We start from the raw sequence: 26,941 nt of genomic DNA on the forward strand, positions 1-26,941 counted from the left end.
CTTGATTAAATTTAGCTAGTAATCTGCCATGATCTGTTTCTGATACAACACTTGACCTCTGATTGTCGGTAAATATGGCCTTTTGACCTTTTGGATGAAAAGCGAGAAGGAGAACGGGGGTTGCTGGGATAAGACTGCCAGAGCATGCGATTTGTGTTGATGTCTGGTGTGGAAGCATGGAGGGACATTTCAGACATGCAACACTTCGTCTCTGGCCGCCTTCCCTCCCCCTCGCCTTCCTTGTATGTTTTGCAACAAAGCAGGAAAAGTACCCAGCCCAGTGTCAGGTATCAGAAGATTGCTGTGTGTCTGCTCTCACTTAAGGCAGCCTCATACAAAACAAACATTGTGCAAGAATACTTCCAGGAACTTGAAGAGAACATGAAGTTCTTTAGCTGTGTTGATCTCCCCATACTGACACAGGAGAGGATTTATGTTCCTCATGTAAGACATGTAAGAGATAAAAAAAAATACATTTAAAAATGACATGGGAATATCTTTTTCCTGCGGCACTTGTGAAATGTCAGTACTTCTTGTACCTACAGTGCTTTCAAGAAGTTTACATGCACTCATCAGGGGCATAACTAACTGGATAAATCCAAGCTTTTGATGATTTTTTAATAATTCCTCTTTCAGGGTAATATTCAACAAACAACTGAGCGCACCAGTTTTAATTTATTGTGCACCTTATCCACACTGAGTCAGAATTAGCTCAAAAGTGTAGATCTGTAAGGAAATTATGAAGGAAACAAATTGACATTTAATATCAGTTTTAACAATATTTAAAGACTAAACACGGGCACTATTGCTGAGTAAAATGGTGAGAATCACACTCAGAGACATTATATGTCTGTTGTACTGAGAGTGATAACCTTTGTAAAATTAAAAGAGAATTTCACACGTATGAAAAATAGTCTACAAGTGGAAAACATCAGAGTAACCGCTAACATTCACAGGTCTGGTAAAGAAGATAACCCACAAAACAGACTGCAAGATGCTTTGTGCAGGCTTTTGCTACAGCTCATATCAAAATACATGCCTGTACAACCAGTCCCTTTGTAAGTTAATTAGAATATTTATTAGAATATGCAAGAACCAGACATTACTCATTGCCAGACAATTGCCAGATAATTACTTCAAAATCAAATTAATAAGATACCAGAACAGAAGACATATTTGGCATTCAACAGGTAAAGCTCACAAGGGAAACTAATTTTAACTGCTGGAACTTAAACTGGAACTTAAAACATAATATCGAAACAAAACATATCAGTTAGAATGCCATGGGCTGACAGATGGCAAAGGAATGGAGAGTACTCTGAATTTAAGTGGGCTGCAGGCAGAGAACCCCTTCAACATCTCCCAGTTGAACGTCGGGTTAAAATGTTCCTCAGATCCGTTTCAGACTGAGGAGATGGATCTGAGGGTCAAATGGTCATTCCCTAGTTTAGTGTAAATCAGAATGAAATGATCATCATTCAGGTTGAGCCAAGCCTGGAGACTGAGTTTCAATGTGTCTGTAGTTGGAGTTTGTTTGAAGATTAAACAGATTAAATCAAGAAATATGTCCTTATATGGTGGAAAATTATTATGTTTTATCATAATGATGAGGAAGAGGAGGATTTTGTTATCCTTATTGCCATTATCATTTTCAGGACTTCCTGAAGCTATGTGTGGAAAAAAGCCTTGTTGTTAATAAAGCTTAGAGAGTGATGTCATCTAAGGGTTAATCTGACCTCCTTACATCTCTCCTCATCTCTGACTACGATTTCCTAAAGTAAGAGAGACCTATGAAGTGAAGTTTTGAAGTCTGATCACCTGTTTGAAAATCCTTCATTTTGTTTTCATCAGCATTGCATGTTTCTGTGGCTGTAATCAATCTCAAGAAATAATGTTTTAGAGCAAACTCCAGAGAGACTGTTTCCCTGTCATTACGCATAACCTTTCCTTTGACCTGTTGTTATACTAACGCAAAGTCCTACTTGGACTGAACTCATCCAGCCTGCACTGGACACAACTTATTGCCTCCTCCTACTTCCTAAAAGTAACACAGGCTGATCCTAATGGCTCCTGATCTGGAAAAAAAACAAATGTGGAACAAAGAACGTCAAACCCGCTCTCCTTTTACCCTTAGATTAGTTAGTGATCAAATTAAGAGATCTTTTCTTTTAAAGCTTCACAAAAGTCTGATAAAGTCATCTTTTGACTTCATCAAAAAATAAAGTCAAAAGATGTGTCTGGATATGCATTTGACGTTAATCAGCTGAATAGCAATACTACTGAATGTTTATGTAATTGAGCTTATTACTAATTAAATGTGTAACTATATATTTTGCAAAACAGATGTAAAAATACACAACATTTAAATGTGTACATGTACACCATTTTGGCAAAACATTATGACTTATACTTCCATTGGAAAAAGAAATTTTGTAAAATAAATCATAAAAACTCCAAAGTTTATACTACATGCATGCCAATGATGAGTGCACTGAAACTGGGAGGTGCCATTTTAGAAAAATAAACAAAGGACAAGAACACACCAGTGGAGCCTCACCAAGCTTTATTTACATGCGCACCATTTCTTATACAAACTAGATTACAATTAAAAAAAAGGGGGATACACAGGTAAAATAGCCACTAACATTGAGTTGAGAAGAAGCAATATTAATAAAGGGCAAAATTCAGAGGTGTGTGTGAAAACAAGAAGCTGTCCTGGGCTTCTTACTAAGAGACAATGATGAATATATTTGATGACTTGTTTGATGTTCGAGGTCGTTAAGGTATCTAGTGGTAATATTGTGCCATATTAGTTTTATTCCAGCAGATGATGTGACATTATTATGCAAACTGAACACTGCACTTGAATGAATCAAACAACTGTGTGATATTTTTTTTACAGTGGAGCTGTAAATTTTACAGCTCCACTGTAAAAAAAATATCAGGAACACCTTGTTCTGGATTGAGAGTTGCAGTTAATCTGGGATCAATAACCTATCTTTACACAAGAAAGGATTAGAGCGTTCCCAAGATCTACCTTGTCAGTGTCAATCTGTGCAGATGAATTTTGAATAATTAGCCGGCGATCTACTTTCTCCCTGCAAAGACAAATGGTAGTGTTACATTAAAGATGGAATACTTTTAATGTACTAAAAGTATTCCATCTTTTAGTACAATAAAGCTCTAAAGAGCTGGCAAGTGTGAGCACAAGGCAGGATGTTAACAAGAAATATCCAGGGAGGCTCATCCTGGACATGCATGTAAGAGTATATGCATGTACAGTGGCTGTCAGAAGTGGTGTGATACATCAGTGTTTTGTGATATAAATAAACTGGGCCTTTAAAAATCATGTAACTTATTTCTATATATATAATGTCCCATGTTTCCTGTGCAATTCAAATGAAAAATTACTATTGAAGACAGGAGACCAGAGAGATTTTATAGACATTTTCCAATACACATTAGATAAATGTTGTGGAATCAAGTTTTAGCAAAAATATTTGTTTATGTCACTGGGTTATTGTAGCTTCTAATCTGAATGAATATCACATTATATGTGGAAAAGGTTTAGAAATGATTTATCATGGTGTAATTTTTTACATCACAAAAACTTGCCAGTCTAACAGGGGAGTGTACACTTTAAGAGAGCAACCTTAGCTATAAACATATTAAATGATAAGATGATGGCAAGGGTTCCTAGGTAAGTCTTAATTTTTATGCCACAGAAAGTGTGTTTGGGTGCAAAAACATAGGATTCAACGGCGGATTATGATTCTTAAAGGGACGGAACATCTGGAAGGGTCAAGCTAAACCATGCACTAAAACCTCAGATTGCACAGCCGCTCTTTTAGCCAACCATGCACACCGACACGTCTGCTTCAAAATGATATACACAAATCTGTACACTATTATACACAGCAAGGAATACACTTCATGTCACTACCCCGAAACAGGAAAGGGGTATCACGGTTCCAGATGCTACAACAATGGCGCTTCCGACCATTTAAAGAAAGAAAAAGAAAAAGGTTCAACAGTTAAATCGCTGGTAACAGTGCTCCCACTTATCCGGCGCGTAACGTTGTTCCATGTTTCTTCAACTACAGAGGTATCACAAAAACCCAAGGATCAAGTACTAAAATGAGTATATAAGGACAAAACAGCGAGTATTATATGCATTTGTCACACAACCCATGATGCATAAAGACGTACATGCATACAGTCCAACAGTGCTGTATGCACCACGAGATATTACACATCCTTGTGAGAATAATCCAACTGAAATCGACACGGTAAATAAACGCACACACGAAATTGACACGTAAGTCGGGAGATACAAGAAATCACCTGCAGGAGCACCAGGCGTGTCCATAAGGAGGTGTGTGTGTGTGTGTCTATGAGTTCAACAGGAGGAGGAAAAACTGCAAAGAACAAACAAAAAGTAAGGATAAAATAACAAGACATGCGTGACTTAATAATCCTGACATTTATCCTCCCTTCTACGCTTCATCTCAACGACCAAAAGTTCACAGGTTACAAGTTCACAAGCACAGAGTATTAGGTTTTATTATCAAGAAATTTTAAAAGTAATACCATTACAATGTGACTGGAAAGCCTCCCTTTCCCCCCTGAGTGATTGTGTGTATGCATAACCAGCCCTGCAATCTGCTTGATGAGAAGAGCTTTAACACAGATCCCTGCTTATAGATTTTTCTGTATATGTAAAATATATATGTGTGTGAGTGTGTGTGCACGTGCGATTTGGCTGCCAGCATACCCTACTGTTTGTTTCAAGTGAATTTGGCAATATACAGAAATAGCTTATTGTCTTTTTTACTCAAGAACCAAGTGGTTTCTAGAGGAATGAGTCTAAAAAAAAAAAAAAATCTTTCTGTGATTTTCGTTCTGGCTGCGCTACATGTGGCTGCAGCTCTGGGATCCCGCCAGTCGAGGATAAAGTAGAACCAATCAAAAAGCAGGTAAAACAACAGGCGCATTTTCCTCTCAGGACAGGATTCAACACTGTTCATATAGCACCTATAGTGGTGTGGAAATGTTCACAACTTTTGGCTACATCTTGGGGTGCAATAAACTAGCCCAACAGAGCTCCCCAGAAGCTATTACAACAACTTTTCTCCTTCTTTATGTACACTTTGGTGTACACAGGATGAAACATATGATGCAAGTTTTAGCTGATTATTATGCTAAAGTTATTTAAATTCAAGCAAAAACAGTAAGTGCATGGCAAAAACTTTAAGGAATTTCAACTTCGAAGGTTTCTGAGGTCTTCGCAAAGTGTCAGTTTGTCTGTGTGAGTGCCTTCAAAAAGGTGTGTGCACAACCACTCAGCAAGTCCCTCCAATTCTCTTCATTTCACCAACACACCAACTGTGTTTTTTTTTTATACAAACATGATCGATCCAGAAACATCTTTGATAAAACAGAATAACACCAAAAAAAAAAACAAACAGTGAACAGATAAAATAACTAAGAATAGATGAATTTTTTAAAACGTAAAACATCCCACGTCCTGTCTTGACTTATTTTTTTGTCTTTAGTGGGAACAACTGCACCGTGATCTCTTATGTCTTCACCTAACCTTTAGTCCTTTAATTCCACCTGAAGATAATTCTGAAAAGCAGTGTCTGCTGACTGGACGCCAAAGGAAAATTGCATAACTTCATGTTTTTTAGTAAGCTTGTTATGATTGTGTTTTTTTACAATGCTTTTTTCTTTCACAGGAGGATTTGTGGGCTGATGTGCAGCATCTTTAAAGTCAGTCAGTCATGCTTCACCAGTGTGGGAGCGAAGGTAAAGCTCGTGAGAGGAAGTCTGCATCTGTAAACACAGGGTTTGTATTTTACATTGTGCTGATGGCTGGTTTGGCAAAAAGGGGAGGTTCTGTCTGATCTCCTCTTGCACCATGTAAGTCAGACCTGCAGAGATAAAGATAACAAAGTCATTATGCCTTCAATATTGTTGCATAAAGTCACGTATTTCAATTAGAAAAAGATCAATCAGCTAAATTTCAAAATAAAATTTGCATCTGCAAGCTAGTGCTTTTAAAACTGCCACACGGTTCTGATGCCGTTCTCAGCCGTTGGATAATTTTGAAAAATTTTACCGTTAATACTGAAGTTCATTCATTCAATTACTTTTCTTTCTCAACTTTACAATATCATTTTGCAACCTGGAAAGATTTTATGTTCAATAACCCAACAGAGTCTGGATTAACAATTTCTCCAGGACAGCCTGATCTTTCAAAACATGTCAGACTTAAGAATACAACAACAGAAGTGTATTAGAATCAGGAATTAATATAAAATAGGACCCTGATCAAATACTGGGTTATAAATAACATTTCCACTGCAGATACGACACTGGGTTATAGATTTAGAAAATTATGCTCAATCTGGTATGGACATTTTTGACCTTAAAAATGAAATCTATTTTTACCTACTTGAACCACTCACTCTAGCTACGAGCATCCATTAAAACATCTTTAAAACTCCAGAATGAGAATGAATGCCATTGACTGAAGGTTAGATACAGACTACTGATGATCACTTTAAAAAGACTGACTTCAAAAACTCTGAATTTTCCCTTTAATCTCGGGTTGTGGGAGCAAAGTGCAGGAACAGAATTTGAACCCTCCTGTTGTGTTGCGTGTCAAATTGACCTGTTTTGAAGTTAATTTTTTTTTTTTAAATAGTTGGAAGTATTTTTTTTTGCATGAAACCTTTTCTATTTGTCTTAATACTCTACATATAAATTGAAAATTTATTCATTTTACACATTTGCAACCCCCCGTATCTACTTTTTACATAGATACTGTTCGGGTCAATTTGACCCAGCAGTCAAGTTGAAGGTTAAAAAAGATTTTTAAAAATTTCCAATTCTACATGTTTCCTTGCAGCTATGAACCATATTTCACCACACACACACACACGCACACACCCACACACACACACACACCCACCCCCCCCTACACACACCAACACACCCCTACACACACAAGTCCATGTAACTCACTACTCTCTTTACTTCACTAGGAAACTGCGAGAAAGCAGGTGTTCCTACAACTTTTGACGGGAACATTTTCTGTTTCTGTGGATAAACTCCACCCACTCTGAGTGGACACTTGGCAGAGGTGGAGGGAAAACATAAATACTCTCTGCCTGACTCATTTGTCTTGATTTTAATCACCGGGTCAATTTGACCCGGAACAATATACTGTATGTGTCTCAAGTTCAATTATAAAGATCAAAATGTAATATAAAAACAATTACAAAAGATCAATTTCAAGAAAATTATTGTTTTTTTGTTTGTAGGTTTTTTTCAGTGGACATAAAAAATTTAAATTCCATTTTTATGTCCAAATGAGTAAATTGTTGTTATTGATCCTTTATTTGTGAGAAATAAAAACATATCATTGCACAAATATTGATTGAAATGGTTAGTATTGGAGTTAATAATCAGATACAAAAATGTTTTGGAGGAATTTTTTGGTTATTGACACTTTTGAATGATTAAAGACTCCCTGGGTCAAATTGACCCACGAGCATTATAGCTGTACCTCAGAAACGAACATAACAGGAGAGTTAAAGGGAAGCATTTTGGTTTTGGGTCACAAAAAATGTCACCCAGCTGCAAAAAACCCCTGCTTCAAACTTGATGAAGCACCTGTTTGCAATGCTCCTCTTCACAGCACTTGTGGTGAGCCACAATCGAAGCTGAAAATTATGGTGGAGCAGAAGCTCTAAAACTGTAAAAGCTAGCTTTCCTGTTTGCTAAAGTTGACTTTCCACAGAAACATTACTAAGTTGTTGACACAACACAGGTACAACGTCAAATTATTACAGAATTAGAAATATATTCAAATTATTTTACATGCAAAGCCCTCTGACAAATAAAAAAGGGTTACTTTCCCCAATGACATGTTAGATTACTTTCTGAAGGCTGGCCTGTTGTGATTTTGTATGAGAATAAATAGGTCAGAGCAGTTCACTCTACATGGATTTAAACTTAAAAACACAGAAAGTGTGCTTTATGCTTCAGCTATATCTTTTTTTTTTTTTTATAAGCAAACGTGGTTTATTTCCATACAAACCAAACCTCAGACAGACTCACCTTCTCTTCTTCTGTCTCAACCAGGCACCCAGCTGTGCTTGGTGCTTGTGAAGTTGCTGACTCCATTCATGTTGGCCAGTGACTCAAAATTAAAATCCAGACCATCAGCATCCATCAGATCATTCCTAATGATGGACTCCATGTCACAATCCAAGCTGCCACTGTTGAACATGTCCAGGTCCAGGTCTGTTGGGAAGCGGTCCTGACACCCGCCGCTGCTGCTTGCTGTACCATTTAGAAAGATGGAGGTGTCAATTTGCATGGAGGATGTTCCATTTCCACCAATTGGTGACAGTAGAAGTTGCTGTTTGACATTAGCCAAAGTGTTTGCCTCGTTGGCAAGGTTCAGATCTCCGTTCAAAGACCTCACGGTACTCTGGTTGTGGTTGTTAGTTTGGAGCATCTCCCTATGGCTACTCTGGAGTCCACCAGTGGTCCCAAAAGTCATAACAGGATCATTACGGACCATAACATTTCGACGAGAGTTCTGGGAAATGATGGCAACAGCACTGGCCTGTGACATTAAGGGGTCCGACTGGGTCATCATGACATCACTATGATTGTGGCTGTCAGAGTTAAGAAGATCTTGTAGTGTATGGCTGCCAAAGTGAGACATGCCAGTTGTGGAAAATGAAGTTTGCTTATTCTCCTGGATGGTTTGCATGGGAGATGGACGTAGGGAGGAGCCTGCTGTGTAAGGGCTAAAGATGGAGTTACTGTAGCTATTACCTCCTCCATTAGAGGAGTTAGAGGATGGAGATGAAGTGGAAGAAGGTGACCCTATCCCGTTGGGTTTGGACCCAAAACTAAACCCTGAGGAACCATTCTGCATGGTTTGGCTGCAGGTGGTTGGTACAAGCTTGATGTTATCCAGAAAATCATCCATCAGATCTTGTGTGATTCCATCATTTAGATTCATTGTATTTGCCAGATCTGCCAGACGAGGCAGCTCAGTGGGCACAGCCTTCCCATTGGTGTTTCCTGGAGACAACGCCCTGCCAGGACTGGAGTAGATCATTGGCGAGAGAGGAGGCTCATCGTCAGGCACCTCGTCTAGCTCAGGATTTGCTAAAATTGGCGAGAGGCGGCCGCTGAGCGTGCTGGCATTAGAGTTTGTTCGGGAGCGGAAGTCTGTCCAAGCATCCAGCTCCTCACTGCTGCGTGACGTCGGGCTTCCCGGCCACTTAGAGGGACCTGTAGGACTGTCTCCACCGCCTTCCCCAGCTGCAGCAGCCACAGCCTGCAGGGCCGCCTTCTTCTTAGCAGCAGCACGGCCACGAGCAGACTTGGTGTACTTGTTGCTGTTATCCATGGAGACGGCCCGGCGCCGTGGAGCCTTGCCTCCTTTTCCTCCCTCTGGGTTGATCATCCACCACGAACTCTTTCCTGTCCCTTCATTCTGGACACGGATGAAACGACTGTGGAGAGAGAGGTTGTGCCGGATGGAGTTCTGGAACAAAAACAAACAAAGAGATTTTAATAAGAAAAGTGAGGCAACCTTTCATAAAACAAATAGTCAAACTTTAACCATCATTATTAGAATTGGCACAAGATATCATGATGTTAAGACACCATGCTATTTCAAAATAATATCTCCTTGAAAAGTGTTATTCAGTCACTTGACTAAATAAACATAAACTATTATGAGTTTTGGATTGAAGGTGAGTGTTTTAGACTTGACCCCTGCACATACAGTATATTTGAGACTCTTATTTTGAGGTTTAAAAGGAAGTAGTTCTTGGATTGCTGCCTTGTTGTGTTGAAAGAATTGAGAAATAAGGACTTCTTGTCTGGCTGTGTCTCCAGTACCTAAATTATTTCTGGCAAAATTTTCAATACTAGGTATAAAAAGGAAATGTTGACAGAGTGACAGAGAGGGAAACAAGCGAGGTGCTGACGATGCAACAGATGCTTTGGAAATCTTCGTCTAAAATTAAAGTGCTATTTTGCAGTGTTGTAATGATTCAGATGGCATTTGATGATCTCTAGGGCAAAGTCTAAAATAAACAGATGAAACCTGAAGTGAATAATTTGACCTTAAATTAAGATTTTTCAAACACGGTGTGACATTTTGAAATCTTTATTGGTGTTAGAACCTTCTTAGAATAAGAGATGTGTGCAATATACAAACCTGCACTAGACTTTGCTATTCTTTATTGACTCTTTATTTCATTAATCAATAATTTGTTAAATTATTATTTTGTGTTTGCGAACATATTGATAAAATCTTGTCTCATCTTGTGACCTGGATGTATGTTTACACCCCTCTTCACAGTATTGATTGTTTTTTTCCAGTCTTTGCCCACATAACTTTTAATGAATAGCTCACATTACATTTAAGAACACAGATCCATAACCCATCCCCCAACACCTACAAACACACACACACGTACACCCCTGTGCACCTCCACATGCACACACACTCCCTCAGCATGACTAAACATACAAGCAAACCCAAAAGCTTATTGTTTCAGATGCTCGTCAAATACACACAAGCTCACATTAATGTGGAGTGATTCACTGCACTGCTGCCCGCATTGTTCCTGCTGTAGCATTGTACTGTTGCTATAGCAGAAAAGAGAGACTATAATTGATCGTCTCTTGGATTATGAATGACACATACAAAGAGCTTCTGTTTGTGAGATCATGGGAGTTTGGGTGTGAATTTCAGCTGGTGTGTGCTCAGAAACTATGATTTCTTGTGAAAGCCCAAAAGCCTCATTGTGAAGGATTTGGTGCACATGACAGACCTTGTTAATGATCAACAGTTTCATTCATAAGGTACAGATATATGGATACATAAAATGCTTCTACTGTTGACAATGTTTACACACAGTGTTCAGCTGGACATTTGTTCATACTTGACATTGACATCATTGTAAATGACCATCTTTGTTTCTGTGGGAAAGTTGCCATCAGCCTTTCTGCCAGTGTTGCTTTTAGCACTTCTCCAACATGTGTTAAGTTCTGATCAGTTTGTACAAACACATTAAACAGACTATTGAAAAATAATTAAAACTATTGGCATAACTGTTTACCAACTTCATAACATATGTTTGATTCTTTGCTTTATCTTTCAAGTGGTATTTTCTGTTAGCGTTTCCATTTGTGCACAGGACTTCCTGCACTTTTCTGATGTCCAAATTTGAGAGATTTCCTACTTTTACTTAGAAATACTGATAAGACTAAAGGCTCTATTCTATCTCCATGCTAATCCAAACCTGAGAATACTTCAATCAAAATCCAGACTTTTCCAAACTTTGTAAGAACCTTGTGTGAAACAAATTTACATCACAAGTAGCTTTCAGTAGTTTTAGGTTCAAAGCAAATTAAAGGCTATAACAATGTTTAGGTCCAGTCAGGCAATTATTTAGTGTTTGACATTCTAGCTACATTTGATTTGATCTATTACACTCAAGCACAGGTCCATCTGGACTGCCCTTCCCTCACATGCAAACTCCCACACAAACACTAGCAGCCATCTGGTTTCTGAGAAGAAACCGATACATAGCGTGCAAGACAGTAAAATTATGAAACAGAAACTGTGACTGCATAACCATAAACTCCAACTTCCAGGTCCGTAAATGTTTGTAGATGTGTTTTTACACGCTTTTCCTAAATATCACAACCAACTCTGAGCCTCTTTGAATTCCTTTCCTTGAACCCCATCTCCTTTCTTTCCGTTCCCTCTCCCTCTTCCTCACTTTCTGTTGTTTCACAAACACATAGCTCTTATAGGCCCAGAGGGATTCTGGGGCTATGCTGTATCCTCCCATATAAACAACTCAACCACCATCCACAACATGCAAGCCAGTTTTTTTTTTCCACTTTGGTTTTCTTCTTATGTATATTTTTATTCCTGAACACAGAGCAGATTTCTGGGCTCAAACCAGCACAAGCCTGAGCTGTTTTCAAAGTTTTTTGTGGGAATACCAACGTTGTTTTCCATAAAGCAATCCCAACTTTCTAGGCAAGAGTTTATGAACGATGGTCTGGGCTGTTATTCCGGTCAAAAGCAGTTTATTCAGAGTGCAAAGGGTTTAGGTTACATTTCTGAATGCTACGCTGGCAGACGAACCTGAACTTTTGACTCTTTGCAAAGTAGATGTGTCCAGTGTTTCGGAACTAATGCTCCTTATTCACACAGGACATCTCGGTGAACAGCGTTGCGTATTGTCAAATCATTAAACTTGTGTACGAAATCATGAATGGCTTATGTGGATGAATGCACGTTTCCCAAGTGTGTGGGTGTCTATTTTGTGCAATGAGGTAAGCGAAGAAGGAAATACCAGAGGGACTCGTGTTTGTCCTCTGAAAGCATCTCCAGAGGAGTGACGCAAAGCTGCTTCATTACCAAGCTTTTTAAAACACACATTGAATTGACACACATTGTGACTAAATGTTTCCAGCCACCAGAAAGATCTAAACAGATATTTTAAGAGGAAAAAAGAGGAATAAATGCAACAATGTTTCAAGCTTTCACCTGCCAATCTCTTCATTCTGCATCCCTTTATTCCTTCTCACTGCCTCTTTCCAACAAAGGTGCTGATCTTATGTTTCTCTTTGTGACCACATATTTCATTGAAATGTCAAATAGAATGTTTCAGGACAGAGTGTGATGGAGTGAGTGGCAATAAAAAACAACAACCAACATGAACAGTGACAGTATAAAACTGGAGATCTGGTGCCAAGTGAGAGAAAGGGTGACTAATTGAAAGAGGAGGTGAGAAGATGATAAATGCAAGATAAAGAGGTGGAAATATCAGCAATGAGTACAGTAACACTGAAAGCTGCATATCCTCCTACATACTCATATTGCAAAAACCTTATGCTTATTATCTCTGATATACAACTCAAAAATACACATCACATATTTAGTGAATTTGTTTTGTCTTTCAATGAACAAAAATTTTTGTTTTGCTTTTTCTTTCTGAATAAAACTCTGAATGGTGATTGGTGTGCTCATGGTACATCACAGTGAACAGGGTACAGTATTTTTATTACTCTAGCTCCTCCTGGGTATTCCCAAAGCCCATTAATAAAAAACAGCACACTGAGACAGCAGCTCTGATTCATAGCTCCTACTGAGCAACCACAGGAGCTAAATAACACACAAACACAATTTACAGCCAAAACTTACTGGAACAGGTTTAGGAAAGCACAGAGAAAACAATGAAATAATGTTTTACTAGCATAAAATATCCCCTATCCATGCCTTTACTGCAAAGTGCAAATGTTTTCATCATAGCAATCCTTTTAGCAACCTAGTCGGCACTGACTGCTGGAGGGATGTTTGTATTGTAGTAATCAGCTGTTAATTGTTTTTTTTATTCTATATCAGGGTTTTTTTCCCCCCATGTTATTTTTTACTTATGAATATTACATAACATTTTTAAAAGCTGGGAGTCCTGATAGAGCTGAACTTGCTTTGTGAGATAGCAATGTGTGTCTGTGTGTGTGTCCACCAGCTGCAGGCTAAGCTCAGGGGAACAGAGGACTTTTTGTCAGTCAGCAACATGTGGGAACAATTAATCACTGTCAGCAACCACGCAAGGAATCCATTTCCCTCCCTTTTTCTGTGACCTCTGATTTTTATTAGGGTGTGTAATGAACTCATATCTCAGATTATGTAAATCTCTCTTTGGATGTTTTCAATAAACCATTTCAAATGAATTATAAGACCTCCTGGAGAATTAAGCCCATGTCTAAGGAAAGCTTGTGCTGTAAATGTAATGAACCTCCTAAAGGTAGTTCTCAAGCTGCATTCTCTGATTGGTCCAGATGATTCTTAGTGCTCTTTCTAATTGGTTGTATCCATCCCAGCTCAAGCAGTGGTGATTGGTGGAGTGAAATTGGCTGATGTAGCCAGGCAGTACAGAAAAGGGCGGGTGTCCGTGGTGTTGCATGTGTATTTCATCACCCAGCTACAGCACATATCTGAACTCACATATATGAACTAGGCCACTTTACAAGGTTCTATGTTCTCTTTGTAAAATGCGCACCTCCCTTTACCTGATGCTCCAAAGTTACTGCTGGAAACTGATGAAAAATACATGTATTCATTCATTTATATTCCAAGAAAGTGCTGCTAGCTCTTTCTTGGAATTTTAATCAGCGTGATATCGCCTAAAACAGGACCAGGTGAAAGGTTAAAGTGCTCTAATCTTGCAGAACCAATCTTTTACATTACACCTTAACCTCTTTTAATTCTGTTTTCACTGCTTTGAAAGGACAAACTCTGTGGCCTGAGCCCGGTGGTGTACATAACCACCCACATGCACACTGTGCATGTGTCTGTGCTTGATTCTTGGCCAAACATGACCCCACTTTTTCAGCCATTATGTAAACCAGCACTAATCTGAGTCTAATGTCAACAGTGACTGCTTGCTGCTGGGGTCAAGCGGACATTTAGCACAATGTCAGTCATGATTTAACACGGGATGGAGGGGCAAATGACTGCGAATAAAAACAAGGTTTCTCAGAAGCATTAAAAAGAGACACAAACATTATGTAGAAATACTCTGAGTTTTCTAGAAAGTCTTTCAATAGGTATTTCTATAGACTTAGACTATCTTTCCTCTGATTTTCTGTTCTGTCCTTATGCAGTCTGTTAACAATGAAGCAAAAAAGATATTTCCTGCCTAAAAAACTATCTACAATAAAGAACAACACTCCTGCATTCTGAATAATGCACCATGCTTCAGTTGATTATCTACTGTATGTCAAGATTTCAGCTAACTTTGTTGGAGCTACAAAAGTATTTAACAGTGTAATTTGTTCATTTTTAATAGATTCAATTAAAGAAACAGTAATAGTTTTTAGTCTGTATTTTTCTGATCAACAACAATTAGTTTCTAACCTGCTTTGGAAGTCGTTATGTTGTAGTGTTTTTTATGCTTTCCATTTTCTCATTTGTTTGTTGTTTACATACCTCTCTGCTTCTTTTTAACAGAATTTCACTAAGTGGTTTTAGATAAAAAGGACCAACAAAGGGCAAAACATATACTCTGATGTGGCATCGCCTTACATACCTACTCAAAAGTAAGTCAACTTAAACATATGTAAAGCTTGGACACAAAGAATTGCACTTTAAAATAAAGAAAAAGAACCCAAATTTTAAAAGTTGAACTCAGTATATGTCTTATGTTATTTCTGAATAACATAACACAAAATTATTATGCTTGCTCTCCAAAGTCCATTAAAAGGCCTCACTCTCATAAACTTGTGAAGGAAAATGGTTGGTGTTTCATAAAAATGTTACCTCATGTACAATGTAAAATAATAATACATTTTCCAGGATTTGAAAAATGGGGTGGAGTAAAAATGTAAATGTTAGATTTCCTTGAATTTGGGGTTGCTCATAAGCACCTAGAAGCTAGCATAATTATGGCCTGAGGCAGAGGTGTAGACAACACGCAGGTCTTTGACACGTATAAGCCGGTTTTATAAATAAACCGCCTGGCAAATCTGTGCTAACGCTGCAGAGAGGGGAAGGTTATTTATACTGTGACCCTGCATACACACACACACTCACCGAGTCACACAAACACACACTGGGTCCAGGTTCCAGCTGCTTGAAGCTCTGGACTGCAGACAGAACATTCCATTCTCTTCAATCATGAGCGCCTTTTCCCAGCCAGCAGATCGGTGTCTTTCTCTCTTGCTCTCCCTCCAACTTGTGTTTATGTGTATGAGCTGAATGGGGATCTGGAAGTTGCCAGAAGGACTTCGGTTACACCTTCATCTGTTTATATTCATGCGGCTTAATTTTTGTAAACAAATTCAGATCTTAAAGGAGGCCTGGTCACAGTCAACAGTACTGGGTCCTTTAAATCCAAACAAATCTGCTGCCTCTTTTACCTTTCTCCCACTTCTCTCTGCCTGTTCCTGTATTTTGTGTGGACTCTATTGTGTACGGCCACATGCTCAAAGAACGCCTCGTACACTCCTGTATTTTCTCCAATAGGCTGGCTCGGTGTTGGGGGAGTTGGCTAACCCATCCCACATCTAACAGCCAATCGTTGCAGGTCATTCAAAAAGCCTGCTAGTCATGTTACCCTCGCGTAGCTTCACTAGGTCAGTGTGTTTTAATCAGGGCTGCAGCATGTACACAAACATCAAGTGCAAACGTGTGTTTGTGTTTATTTGTCAAACTTATTGCAAAAGCTGTGTTGTTTCCTGTTGCAAATTCCTTTTGTTTCTGCTTTTTTGTCACACTGGAAGGTTTCACATGGTCAAATAAATGTTGATATTAGACAAAGATGATCTTTGTAAAAAGCAGCTTTACAATTGTGACTTTATTTATTAAGGACAAATTGCTATCCAACCAACCTGACTCTATGTAAAACATATATCCCCGCTATTAAATTAAAATTAGCTGCAATTAACTTAAATTTTTGTGCAGCTAAATCATACCCCAGCCTCGGTTTCTAAGAGCTCATAAATAGAACCTGTCTCACAACATGAAGTAGGCTAAAAGATGTAAAAAATTATCCCCTGTCTAAGGTAATTCAGAAACAGATAATAAACAAATTCACCAAAATCTGTTGATATAGAAAGGGTTAGAATGCTACTTCTAAGACTCTGGATTGCCTTCAAACTAAAAACTGAACTATTAGGGATGCACAATATATCGGCACTACCATCGGTATCAGATCAGATAAATAAAATGGGTATAACAACGATATTTATATCCATCTTGTATACATTCGCTTCTTGGTTGGGAGTGGAAGAAGTCGGTCATGCGGTGTTTGTTGATTGTGGAGAGTTTAAAGCTACAGTATGCAAGATTTTAAAATATATATATTTTTTTGCATATTTGTTGAAACTGTCACTACATTCTGACTGTAGGAGACAGATAATCTGTAAAAAAAATATAAATAAAATCCTCTGCCTTCTCCCACTGCTTCCAGTGCTAACTAGAAGCAACCAATCAGAAGCAGGAGGTGGGTCTTAGTGCTGTCAATCATGCCATTGCGAGTGTTACTCGATAGCACAAAGACGAAGAGGAGAAGCTTGATCTTTTCACAAATCATCTGTCTCATATTATACTGTCATGATATACTGATAGTTTTAACAAATATGTATAAAACATTTTTTTAATAGAAGTTACATCATGCATTATTAATTGAAAAAGTATAAGAATGGTGAAGTCAGTGATGTGGTTGTAATATTGATAAATATCGGTTATTGGCCCAAATTTTCTTACTGGTGCATCCCTATGCACCATTTGTCTCCGTTTTCCACAAATGGAGACAAATGTGTTGGAGCGAAAACCTTTAACAGGCGGTTCATGCTCATAAACACTTCAGTGCAGTTAATAAAAAAAAATTTACTGAAGTTAAAATTCCTACGCTGTGATGTAAAATACAGATTGCAAGCAAAAAAGCAAATACTGAGGAGAGAAGTATCTGCTTAAGAGAGCAGATACATTTGAACAAAACTGCTTTGATGAGTCAATGAAAAGCTGAGTCATAAAAATAATAATAGTAAAAAGAGTTGATGTAACATTATGCTTTATGTGGGAAACTCTCACTCACTTGCTCACTCACTTGAGAAAGACATTTCAACAGGAAATTGTTAGAGAAAGAAATAACCATCAATTCCCTGAAAACTGCTATTATCACCAATATTAATCCTCATTAATAAGAAGTTCACTGCAGACAACAGCTGTGCAGGTCATAAGTTGTTGCACAAAGCTATCTTTTCAGTCAGATTTTCTGATAATTATGCAAGCTGTGATTCCATCCTGTTTGATTTTGTGATATGCATTAAACAAGGAAGAGTTAGTAAGATGGACTCCTTCAAATAGAGGATGATTAGATATATATATTGTGTAAACTGATAAGATGTAAAAGTTTTTTTCTAAATGTAACTGCAGATGGCTGGATGCCAAAAACAAATCTCCCTGCTTCATAGCTCCATTTCATTGATCTTATCTGGGGGTCTTCAGATAGATATTAGACTCATTTCCCAAACGAATTACATGTTACCTGCAGGAAATCGTCCTAGAGGAATAACAACAGTTGCCAACTGATAATCATAAATGATTCTGGCATCCCCACATCATCCTGTCACTCCTCCATGCTGTTTCTATCATACAGAGTTGTAATTAATCATGTAGGTACCCCGCTAGTCCTAATATTCAGAGTATTCTCTTTCCCTCTACTTCTTGTCCTTCTCTGTCACCTCCAATTTCCATCTTTTTTTTTTTTTGCCAAATTGCTTTTAATGTGAGGGTCTCATTTGTCATTTGTTCTCATAAGTTCAAATTTATAAAAGCAAGATATTTTATTCATTAAGCAATCTTTCTCTTTGAGCCTTTGTTTCCAAGGCTTCTTGGATGACAATGGATAATTTGCCCCATTCCAGCCCTGGGGTTCAGCCCAAATAGTAATGCATGTGACATGCATTACCAAGTCTCATGCTTGCCCCAAGCAGTGACATCTTTCTGTCCCACATTCAATGGACTGTATTGTGTGACGCAAGTAGTTCCACCCTAACCGTACCGTACCATTGTACGATAGACCTACAACTGAAGGGGGCCCAGGAATAGTGCAGTGTGGGTTGGTTGTATGGGAACAGACAAAATAGTGACAGAACTATACCAATCCAAACTATGCAGGTCAATGAAAATAAGGTACAGCAGACCAAACATACTTGTGGGGAGGGTGGCCCTTGTCAAGTATCTTCTATCTAGTGCAAGCAGCACACAGTGCAAGCTGTGACAAGCTTGGTCAGCACTATATCTTCTCTGGCTTGTATTCAGTCTCTATGGCAACCAGTTTTATACAGGCCCAAAGATAGTGGTATTAAGATGGTAAAAAAGAAAAACACAACATCGTAATCTCCTCTTTTAGATGCATAACAATTCTGTAGTTGGTCCATGTAGGTCAGCTCTAATTATTCCCATCTAACGGCTCAGCTGCCCAGCCTCCATGTCCTAGCACGCCACATTCCTTGCACAGTCACTCTGTCAGCAAGCTGCCTCCCTGGCAGATGAGGATGCAGCTTGTCTTCCATAATATGATTCAAATATCATTGAAGGTTAGTCTAATTTCCATTGAAACTGATGGTATAACAGAAAAATAAAGTCACCCGCTGACTTAAAAAAAACTCATATTTACATTGTAGTCATAGAATACGCAACTTCTTAACGAGCTTTTATTGCAGTCGCTTTGTGAACAGTAGTTATACTGTAAAATAGAGCTACCCCACATTTTTTATGAAATACAGTGTATCAAACCATAAGTTTTATCTTGGTTCTCAGAATCTGTTTCTAAGTTAGCTTCTTTGAATTTTTAATACTCTGTGGCAGGTGGTCCGACAAACCAAGTTTATTTGAATGGACAATGTTTGGGTGTGGTGCAGCTCCAACTCTTTAAATTCACAAAAATGAGAGGATTCTTGCAGCGTGCTGCTTTTCGATTCCCTTGCCAAGCTGTTTTTCCCTCTTGGTGGAGAAGTCGCTTTTGTCTTTACTGAGGGCTTTCTGTTGCTTGCGTGCTTGTGTGTGTGTGTTTATGTGTGTCTGTCTATGTTCTTGGCAGGCTCAGTTGCTCCGTAGCCTGAGGACACGGTGTCCTGGAACTGGGACTGATAAAACCCAGCAGGGATGTCCTGTGCTGTCCCAAAGTGACGAGTGCTTCTTGTAATGAAGCCTTTTTGGTGAATGTGCACTGACCATGAGGATGACATGAACTGGATTCTTTTTGGGATCAAAATTTCAGGAGATTCTTGCTTTTTCCAAGTCTCTGACCCTCCCTCCACTTTGTGTGAGCGGGTGTTTTTGACACTGACATCTGCTGCGTCTTTGAACCAGTGTTTCCACAACACACACCGCTCATGATACCTCAGGGCTCGACTGCAGCCATGCCTATGAGACTTAGTGTGGGTGGCTTCCTGTCTGTTGACGTTAGCAGTTTAATAACCTCTAAAACTTTAAATTCAGTCCTCTGAAGGTGAGCTGAATTCTCCTGGGGATAGATTATGCATGTAATTGCATAGTTAACATGTTGGCCAACATGTTAACCAACTAAAGGAGTAACTCCAGTCTCGGATCTGGTCACATGCCAATTTCTGCTTGCATGCGTGTCGAGTTCTGGTGCAATAGTGGACTTTCACATCTGGTGCAAATTAATGTTGAGGCACCACTACTATTCAGGGGGCTTGTGATGCTCATGATGCTAAAAACAGATACAGTGCACACACCAGCTCACACGCCATCTCTACACAAGTTTTACAGGTTGCAGATGGTTTTAGAACTGTAAAAAAGACTATTTATGCAGTGGTTTTTTGAGATTAAGATCCTTATAAAATAACAAGTTGTTGCTATAAAAGTTACTGAAGATACATCTTGCATAAGTATTAAGGCTCATTGAACTTTTTTACACTTTGTCTCAAACTTTTCCCTTTTGCGGTATAGGTCAGTTTCATTCAAGTCTTGCCACAAATTCTGAATTCAGGCCCAGATTGTGACCGAGAAGTCTTAAAAATTATGGTTTGATCTAAACTATTTCATTATAGCTCTTGTTGTGAACTTAGGGCTGTTATTTTGCTATGAAGTGAACTGTGGCTCCAGCCTTAAATCTTTTGCAGCCTCTAAGTTTTCTGCAGTGATTGTCCTGTGTCTAGTTCCTTCCATCTGCACTGCCCCTGCTGATGAAAAGCATACCCATAGCATGATACCACCACGTGTCTTAAAAAATTAAAATTGATCATTGATCCTATCTGGTCTAAGTCCATTTTAAATTGACTTAACTGTCCTAAAAATACATTTCTTCTCTATATTCATTTCAACCTTGTGCATTGTGACGGAATGAAGCGAGATCAGATAATAATTTGCCAAAACTGAGGACAATAGTAAGGAAATTGAAAATATTAAGTGGCTAGAGTGACAGAAAATATTAATTTGGAAATCTCAGAATACATCAACATTATCAGCTATGAAAATTTGAACCCCCTCTTCTTAAAATTTCCTTTATTGTTCAGGTAATGTAGAAACAGAGATTAATAGAGTGAATAAATTTACTCTGAGACTGAAGGAACTTGTAAGAGGAGTATTAGTCAACCTAATCTACTCATCATCCTAGCATTAGAAAGTTTTTCTATCTGAGTGCATGTGCATTTTCCCCCTATATGCTCCTGTTTTTGTCTCTCCTCCTTTGCTGATGTCAGCACTTGCAGGACTGCCGGCCCTCTGTCTGCCTGCCTGCACACCAGCTGAGCAGCTGGAGAAAGGGAAGCACAAACACACTGAAGGTCTTTGACATGCTTTTGCTCATGCACGTTGTCCTTTGTTTTGAGTAAGCCTTCCATGTGTGTTTTAGGACAAAGGGGAGATTCTAACCTTTGCAAACACACTAAAAGCACATGTAAAGAGTCCCCACCAGCAACATGGAACTTCTCTTAAGCCCCTAAAGGCTGAACCCTCATGAGGAAACACGTGACTTCCTGTTTCAAGACCAGAGGAAGGAAAGCAGTAGCTTGCCTCAGCTTTATATGTTCTCCTCTATTTTTTGCCCAGACCGTCCCTGCAAATTCAACCTTTAAACTTGCAAGGTGAACGTGCAAACTCGCCAAACACACACAAAAAAGACTTCACCATAAAAATGATTGTGATAAAAAAGCTGTTTCTCTTTTTCAAATGACAACACTCCAACTTACAGCCTCCCCTTTCGTTTCTTATGATTTCCTCACTTCCTCTAAACCCAATGTCAAAGGGTCCCTTTGAAATCCTGGTGTCTGGAAGCCCTGCTTTTGTTCCATGACCCCATGACCCACTTTGCTGGATTGTTTAAGTTCATGTATGAGTGTGTCCAACACAATTAAAGCAGGATACATACTGTGTGTGCATTGTGCAGGCTTGGACGTGGGTGTGTACGTGACAAGCAAACATTAGGTTTACCCACGTCTATTTATGTGAGAGAAGCGTGCTTCTGTTAAGCTCATTAATCACTTCTGGAGGAGATGATGATGCCAAACTCGATGCTGCTCCGTCAGCTCAAATCTGCATATCCTACTCACTCCTTGAAAAGAGAAGATAAGCGTGGATATTTCTGTTATTAAAGCCTACTCTCAAAGTTTCTGTTTCAATTTCCTAATAGTTAATTGATTTTATTTCTGAGGGGTCACTTACAGGGTTTTACATAAATTAAAACATACAAGGATTTTTAAAAAAAACAAACAAATTGTGAAGTAATAAATCAGCCGAATTGACTGAAACTAAACCCCCGCTGTAATCTGTGTTTGTGGTTTGCTGAAACAGGACATGAACTCTAAACAGAGACTGTAACCCACAACTGCTGCACAGTGTGCTGAGCAGTACATACCAGAATTTTTTGTGATGGCTTCTATCCCCGTCTTGACCCATTTTCTTTAATCTTAAGCCGTTCAAGTGTTTTTAGTATTTAAGATAAAATCTACACTTTTATGCAATTTGTCTGGCTTAAAACCTAAATGTTTACGGTAGATTAGTAACATGCTAAGAAGGATGAAAATATGTTATTTTAGGCAAAAGGCCCAAGCAACGCTAACCATATTTTCTGTACTATTCCATTCTTTGAGGAATGTAAACTCTGTAAATCATTACCACCAAGTATGTTGTTGCTTTCATGAAGTGAATTAAACTCATAATTTATCTTCAAACTCTGGACAGTATTGTTATTTTTACAACGCCTGGCTTCATCTAACGTCCATGCTCTTTGATGTGAACTTCATTACTATGGTCACTCTGGAGGAATTTCATTAGCACAGTCTGAGCATACTGTATATTGTTATATTGTTATAAGTCTCAGGATTCATTTTGAGGGACATGAACTTAAATATTCCACTCCTATGGATGGGTTACTGGGGGGTGCAAACATTGGCATCTTTGCACCGAGTTACCCCAAAGCAGAGAGGGTTCAACGGGTTCACCAGAGGCCCTTCATCCATCTCTTTGTCCTGGCTCTCTGAGGCACTCACAGCTTAAACTCTACGCTTCATACATGACAATACACACACTAACATACTTAGCGTGGCTCAAAGATCAGGCAGGAAATTCTCACATCCACTGCCATGTTTTGGTCACGTCCAAAATGACACAAAAAGGGAGGTGAACAGGGTCATTTGAAAAGGCTGATTTAGTGTCTTTCTAGCATGTTAAAATCTCAAACTTCAACGTGTTTATTGTGACCAAAACAGACCTTCATCTCAAATTCGAATCATTTAATGACTTTAACAGGTTTTCGTCCAGGATTCAGTGTTTTTGGGCATCACGTGTTCTAATGTGTCCAAATGTAACATGAGAACAAATCATAAAAACGCTCTGATTTTGTTCTGTCCCAAACTTTGCACTTAGCTTAGATTTTTCATACCTATTGGAGGATCTTTCAGGAAATCTTTTTTCCATGGATGACATTTTCTTCTATGTGTAGAGAGAAGATTTAATCCGACTCCCAGGTAGCAACAAGTATGGGGGACTGCATCAGCCAAAACACTTCAGACACTACTATTCTACAGTCTAAAATCAAACAACATACAATCAGTGTTCACACATACCCTGTTTACAATCATTCTTCTGAGTCCTATAAAGTTACCACAATAAAAACAGTTCTAATTGCCATAATTACAGTTTCAATTTTCAGTGCTGATCCTGCTGGTTTTCTAATAGCACTTTCCTGACACTACAAGAAAACTCCTTCAGGTCAGCGGAAAGTTTACGACTTTCTGGGAGTTTGCTCCATTCTTTAATGCCGTTTAAAGAGTATGCAAATGCTGAGTTACATTTGGGTTTTCTACAATCATTACAACTCATAAACCATAAGAGCAGAGCTGGACCAAGTTTTTCAGTGGTGGAAGAGCGGTATTGTTCCCAAATTTAAAGATAAGTTATACATTTACAATAATGTCCGGCCTAAAACTTGTATCACTTTTGCTGTCCAAAACTATGCACAATTTTTTGATGCCATGACATCACAAAATCCACACAAAGTTTGAGGTTAAAATGTCAAAAAATGTGACGAGAGAGTGATAAACTTTAATTTATACCCTCATCTTTCCCATCTAATTAGTTTCTCAGTCTCTCAGCACGTTCCCTCTTTAGGTTCGTCATGCCTTTTCTCCTCCGAAGACTCCATCATACCCAGTTTCTGAATATTTCTGTCATCTCCCACTTCTGTTTCTCCTCTCTCTGAAAGGTCCTTTCGAAGTCAAACCTCGACACAAAAGCTGCATGGTGGCACTAGCTGGCTGCAGGCCAGAACTCTACTCTCTGGCTTCTTCTCCCAGTTTGTACTGTTGAGCAGCAATCTACCCCTCCTCCTCCCAACTCTTCTCCTTCCATCTCTTTATATTATTCCTCCTACACGTTCCTTTCTCAGTGGAGACAGAAAAGGTAGAAAGTCCTCAAATGTTCGCTTTCACACAAACAAGAACATGTACGCACCTCAGGTTGACAGGGCTGAGTGCTTTTGAAAAGGGTGTGTCTGATAGTCCTTTGGAACTCATGAGAGAAAGCCTTGTGGTATATACAGGAAAAAAATAGCAGAAAAAGAGAAATGACAGAAAAAATATGCAATGACTGGATTTGAGCTGTATAGGCCTTTTCTGAGTGGATCAACACCACACCCTCCACATGCTGGTAGCGAAGAAACCCACACGTGCTCACACATCACATTGTGTGTGAAACCGTAACCGAAAAAAGTACTAAACAGGCCATTAACACAGACTGGTAAAGCTTTGACAGTTGCTGCTGAATCCTAGTCATGTAACAAATCCACATAGGGTCAGAAAAAATTACAAGACAAAGCAAAATAAGGAGATGCAAGAAAATAAGGACAATAGTAAATTTCTCAAAACATTTGAAACTTTGAAAAAACATTTCAACAAAATCAAAGTTGCAACTTTAACCTGTTTAACTAACATACTGACCTCCCCACATGCCACCACTTATGGTGTGGCACGTGTTGTCAAACTGACCGAAATAAGCAAAATAAAAAGGGAAGTGTTGGTGTTTGCTGTCCTGCTTAGTCATAGGATGAGAGAAAGAGCTGAGGTGGCTCTTTCCAACTCAAAGCAGTTAAACAGGTTTTAATGTGTGTGTCTTGCTCCCTGCTAAAAAGTCTTGAGTAATTTCTACCATTCTACCATATTAAGGCACCTTTACACTAAATATACTTTATTATGTGCTTAAGTAGCGTGTCTATACCCGTGTCTTTCTGTATATGGTCTGGTTTTAAGGATCCCATGAAAAAGGCATGTAATATGTAATGCAAAAGCACAGACAAAATCTATGGGACTTTTTTTTTTTTTTTGCAAATACAGACCAGAATGTCCAAATATGTGTCAAAGAAGGGAAAAACAACAAAAACATTTCCCGCAGCCATTTGAAAATCTGCAACATTTTTAATAAATCAACAATATTTGATGGTAAGACAAGCTAACTATGCTAAGGTATGTTAGGCTAACCAATTCTATGGTTGAATTGAAAAATCCATTTTTCAAAAAGACCTGAATTAATGTATTACTAGACCAATACCAGGTTACTGGGTGTCATGAAAGTTTTCTCTGTTTCCTATAACTGACATTAGCCAAAGAAAGCTAACATAAGCTAGGATTGCCAGGGTTTTATAAGCCTACCGAATGTACAATAATGAGGGTGTAATTAATCTTTTCTGTCTTTGTGGAGAGATTGATATTTGATTTGAGAAACCCAGTGTCTCATATTTGTCTTTCATGTGCTTTTATTGATGTCTCCCAGCCTTGATTTTCAGTAGGCAGTGGAGCATTTCTCTTTTGGCCTTGAGTTTGCATATGAGGGTTGGATTGTTACTTGAGAGAATAATATCTGGGTTTCCTTCCTCATTCTCGACCCTATCTTAGATAAGCACAGGACAGGATGGATGGATCTTTGTACAGGAATGCACTTAGTCAAAAGGAATTACATGTAATTTTGTGGTATTATAAATGGTGTCAGGAAAATGCCTGAAAATTTGGTAAATAGGACATTTTTTGTCAAACAAACTTACTGATTATTTGATGCCATCAAAGCAAACTGTGTTCCAACATCTGCATTAATACTTCCTGAGTGAGCAAGTCCATATGTTTATGCATACGCAGAATCAGTTGTTTGTAGCTTATTTTTTCCCAGAATGCCGAAGACTGAAAATCCCGTCTGGTGTGCCACTGTGCTCTAAGTGGGTCAGCGTCTCGATGAGTAAGAGAGGTAAAGTCAGGCTAAAGTCAGTCATTCCCTATCTCTGTGTGTGTGTGCGAATGTGGGTGTGTGTGTGAGGATGAGTTTGAGTAGCTTGCATCCAGTATAATAAGTTCAAAGCCAGGGCAGAGTGAGAAGAAGACACAAATGTCCAGACAAGATTTACAAGATGTGGATTGAGCTGCATTCAAACTGCAGCGGGTTCTAGCGTACTCTACAGTGGGTTCCTAAAAAAAAAAATTTAATTTAGAAGAGGGGTGAGATGGGTTAGATAGAGACAGGCAGTCAAAAGGAGGGAGGGTTGCAGAGAACACACACTGCTGCAAGGCACTTTTATTGTGAAGTATGCAGACAGACTTGGGTGCAGAGGGAGTAGTAAAGTGAAGTGTAGTCTTTATTTTGTCTGCTTTTCACAGTCTGCTTGTCTGGGTTAGTCTGCTGTGGGCAACGCCTAGGGAGCACCACTTATGGTGGGTGCACAAGTGTGTGTATTGCTGGGCGTCTGTGGGAGTACTTGGGGGTAGAGTAAACACTGTGGAAGAATCTGGGTTAGCGTGAATTATTCACCGGTCGAGCCGCGCACAGAAATGCCGGGCTGTCTTCTCCTTGGGCAATGCA

General features: G+C 38.9%; 1 protein-coding gene across 1 annotated transcript in view; it reads right to left on the reverse strand.

Moving 5' to 3' along the window:
- Window positions 1-2,546: 2,546 nt before the first annotated feature.
- The window catches only part of foxo3b (forkhead box O3b), a 42,131-nt gene continuing 17,736 nt past the window's right edge, over window positions 2,547-26,941 (reverse strand). Inside the window, exons 3-4 of the mRNA XM_032585876.1 lie at window positions 8,128-9,577; window positions 2,547-5,933 (exon numbers count right to left, since the gene is read on the reverse strand). Coding sequence (XP_032441767.1) covers window positions 8,144-9,577 — 1,434 coding nt within the window. The 3' untranslated portion in view covers window positions 2,547-5,933; window positions 8,128-8,143. The remainder of the gene's footprint in view (window positions 5,934-8,127; window positions 9,578-26,941) is intronic.

Source organism: Xiphophorus hellerii, chromosome 15 (genome assembly GCF_003331165.1).
Source record: "Xiphophorus hellerii strain 12219 chromosome 15, Xiphophorus_hellerii-4.1, whole genome shotgun sequence".
NCBI classification, from domain to species: domain Eukaryota; kingdom Metazoa; phylum Chordata; class Actinopteri; order Cyprinodontiformes; family Poeciliidae; genus Xiphophorus; species Xiphophorus hellerii.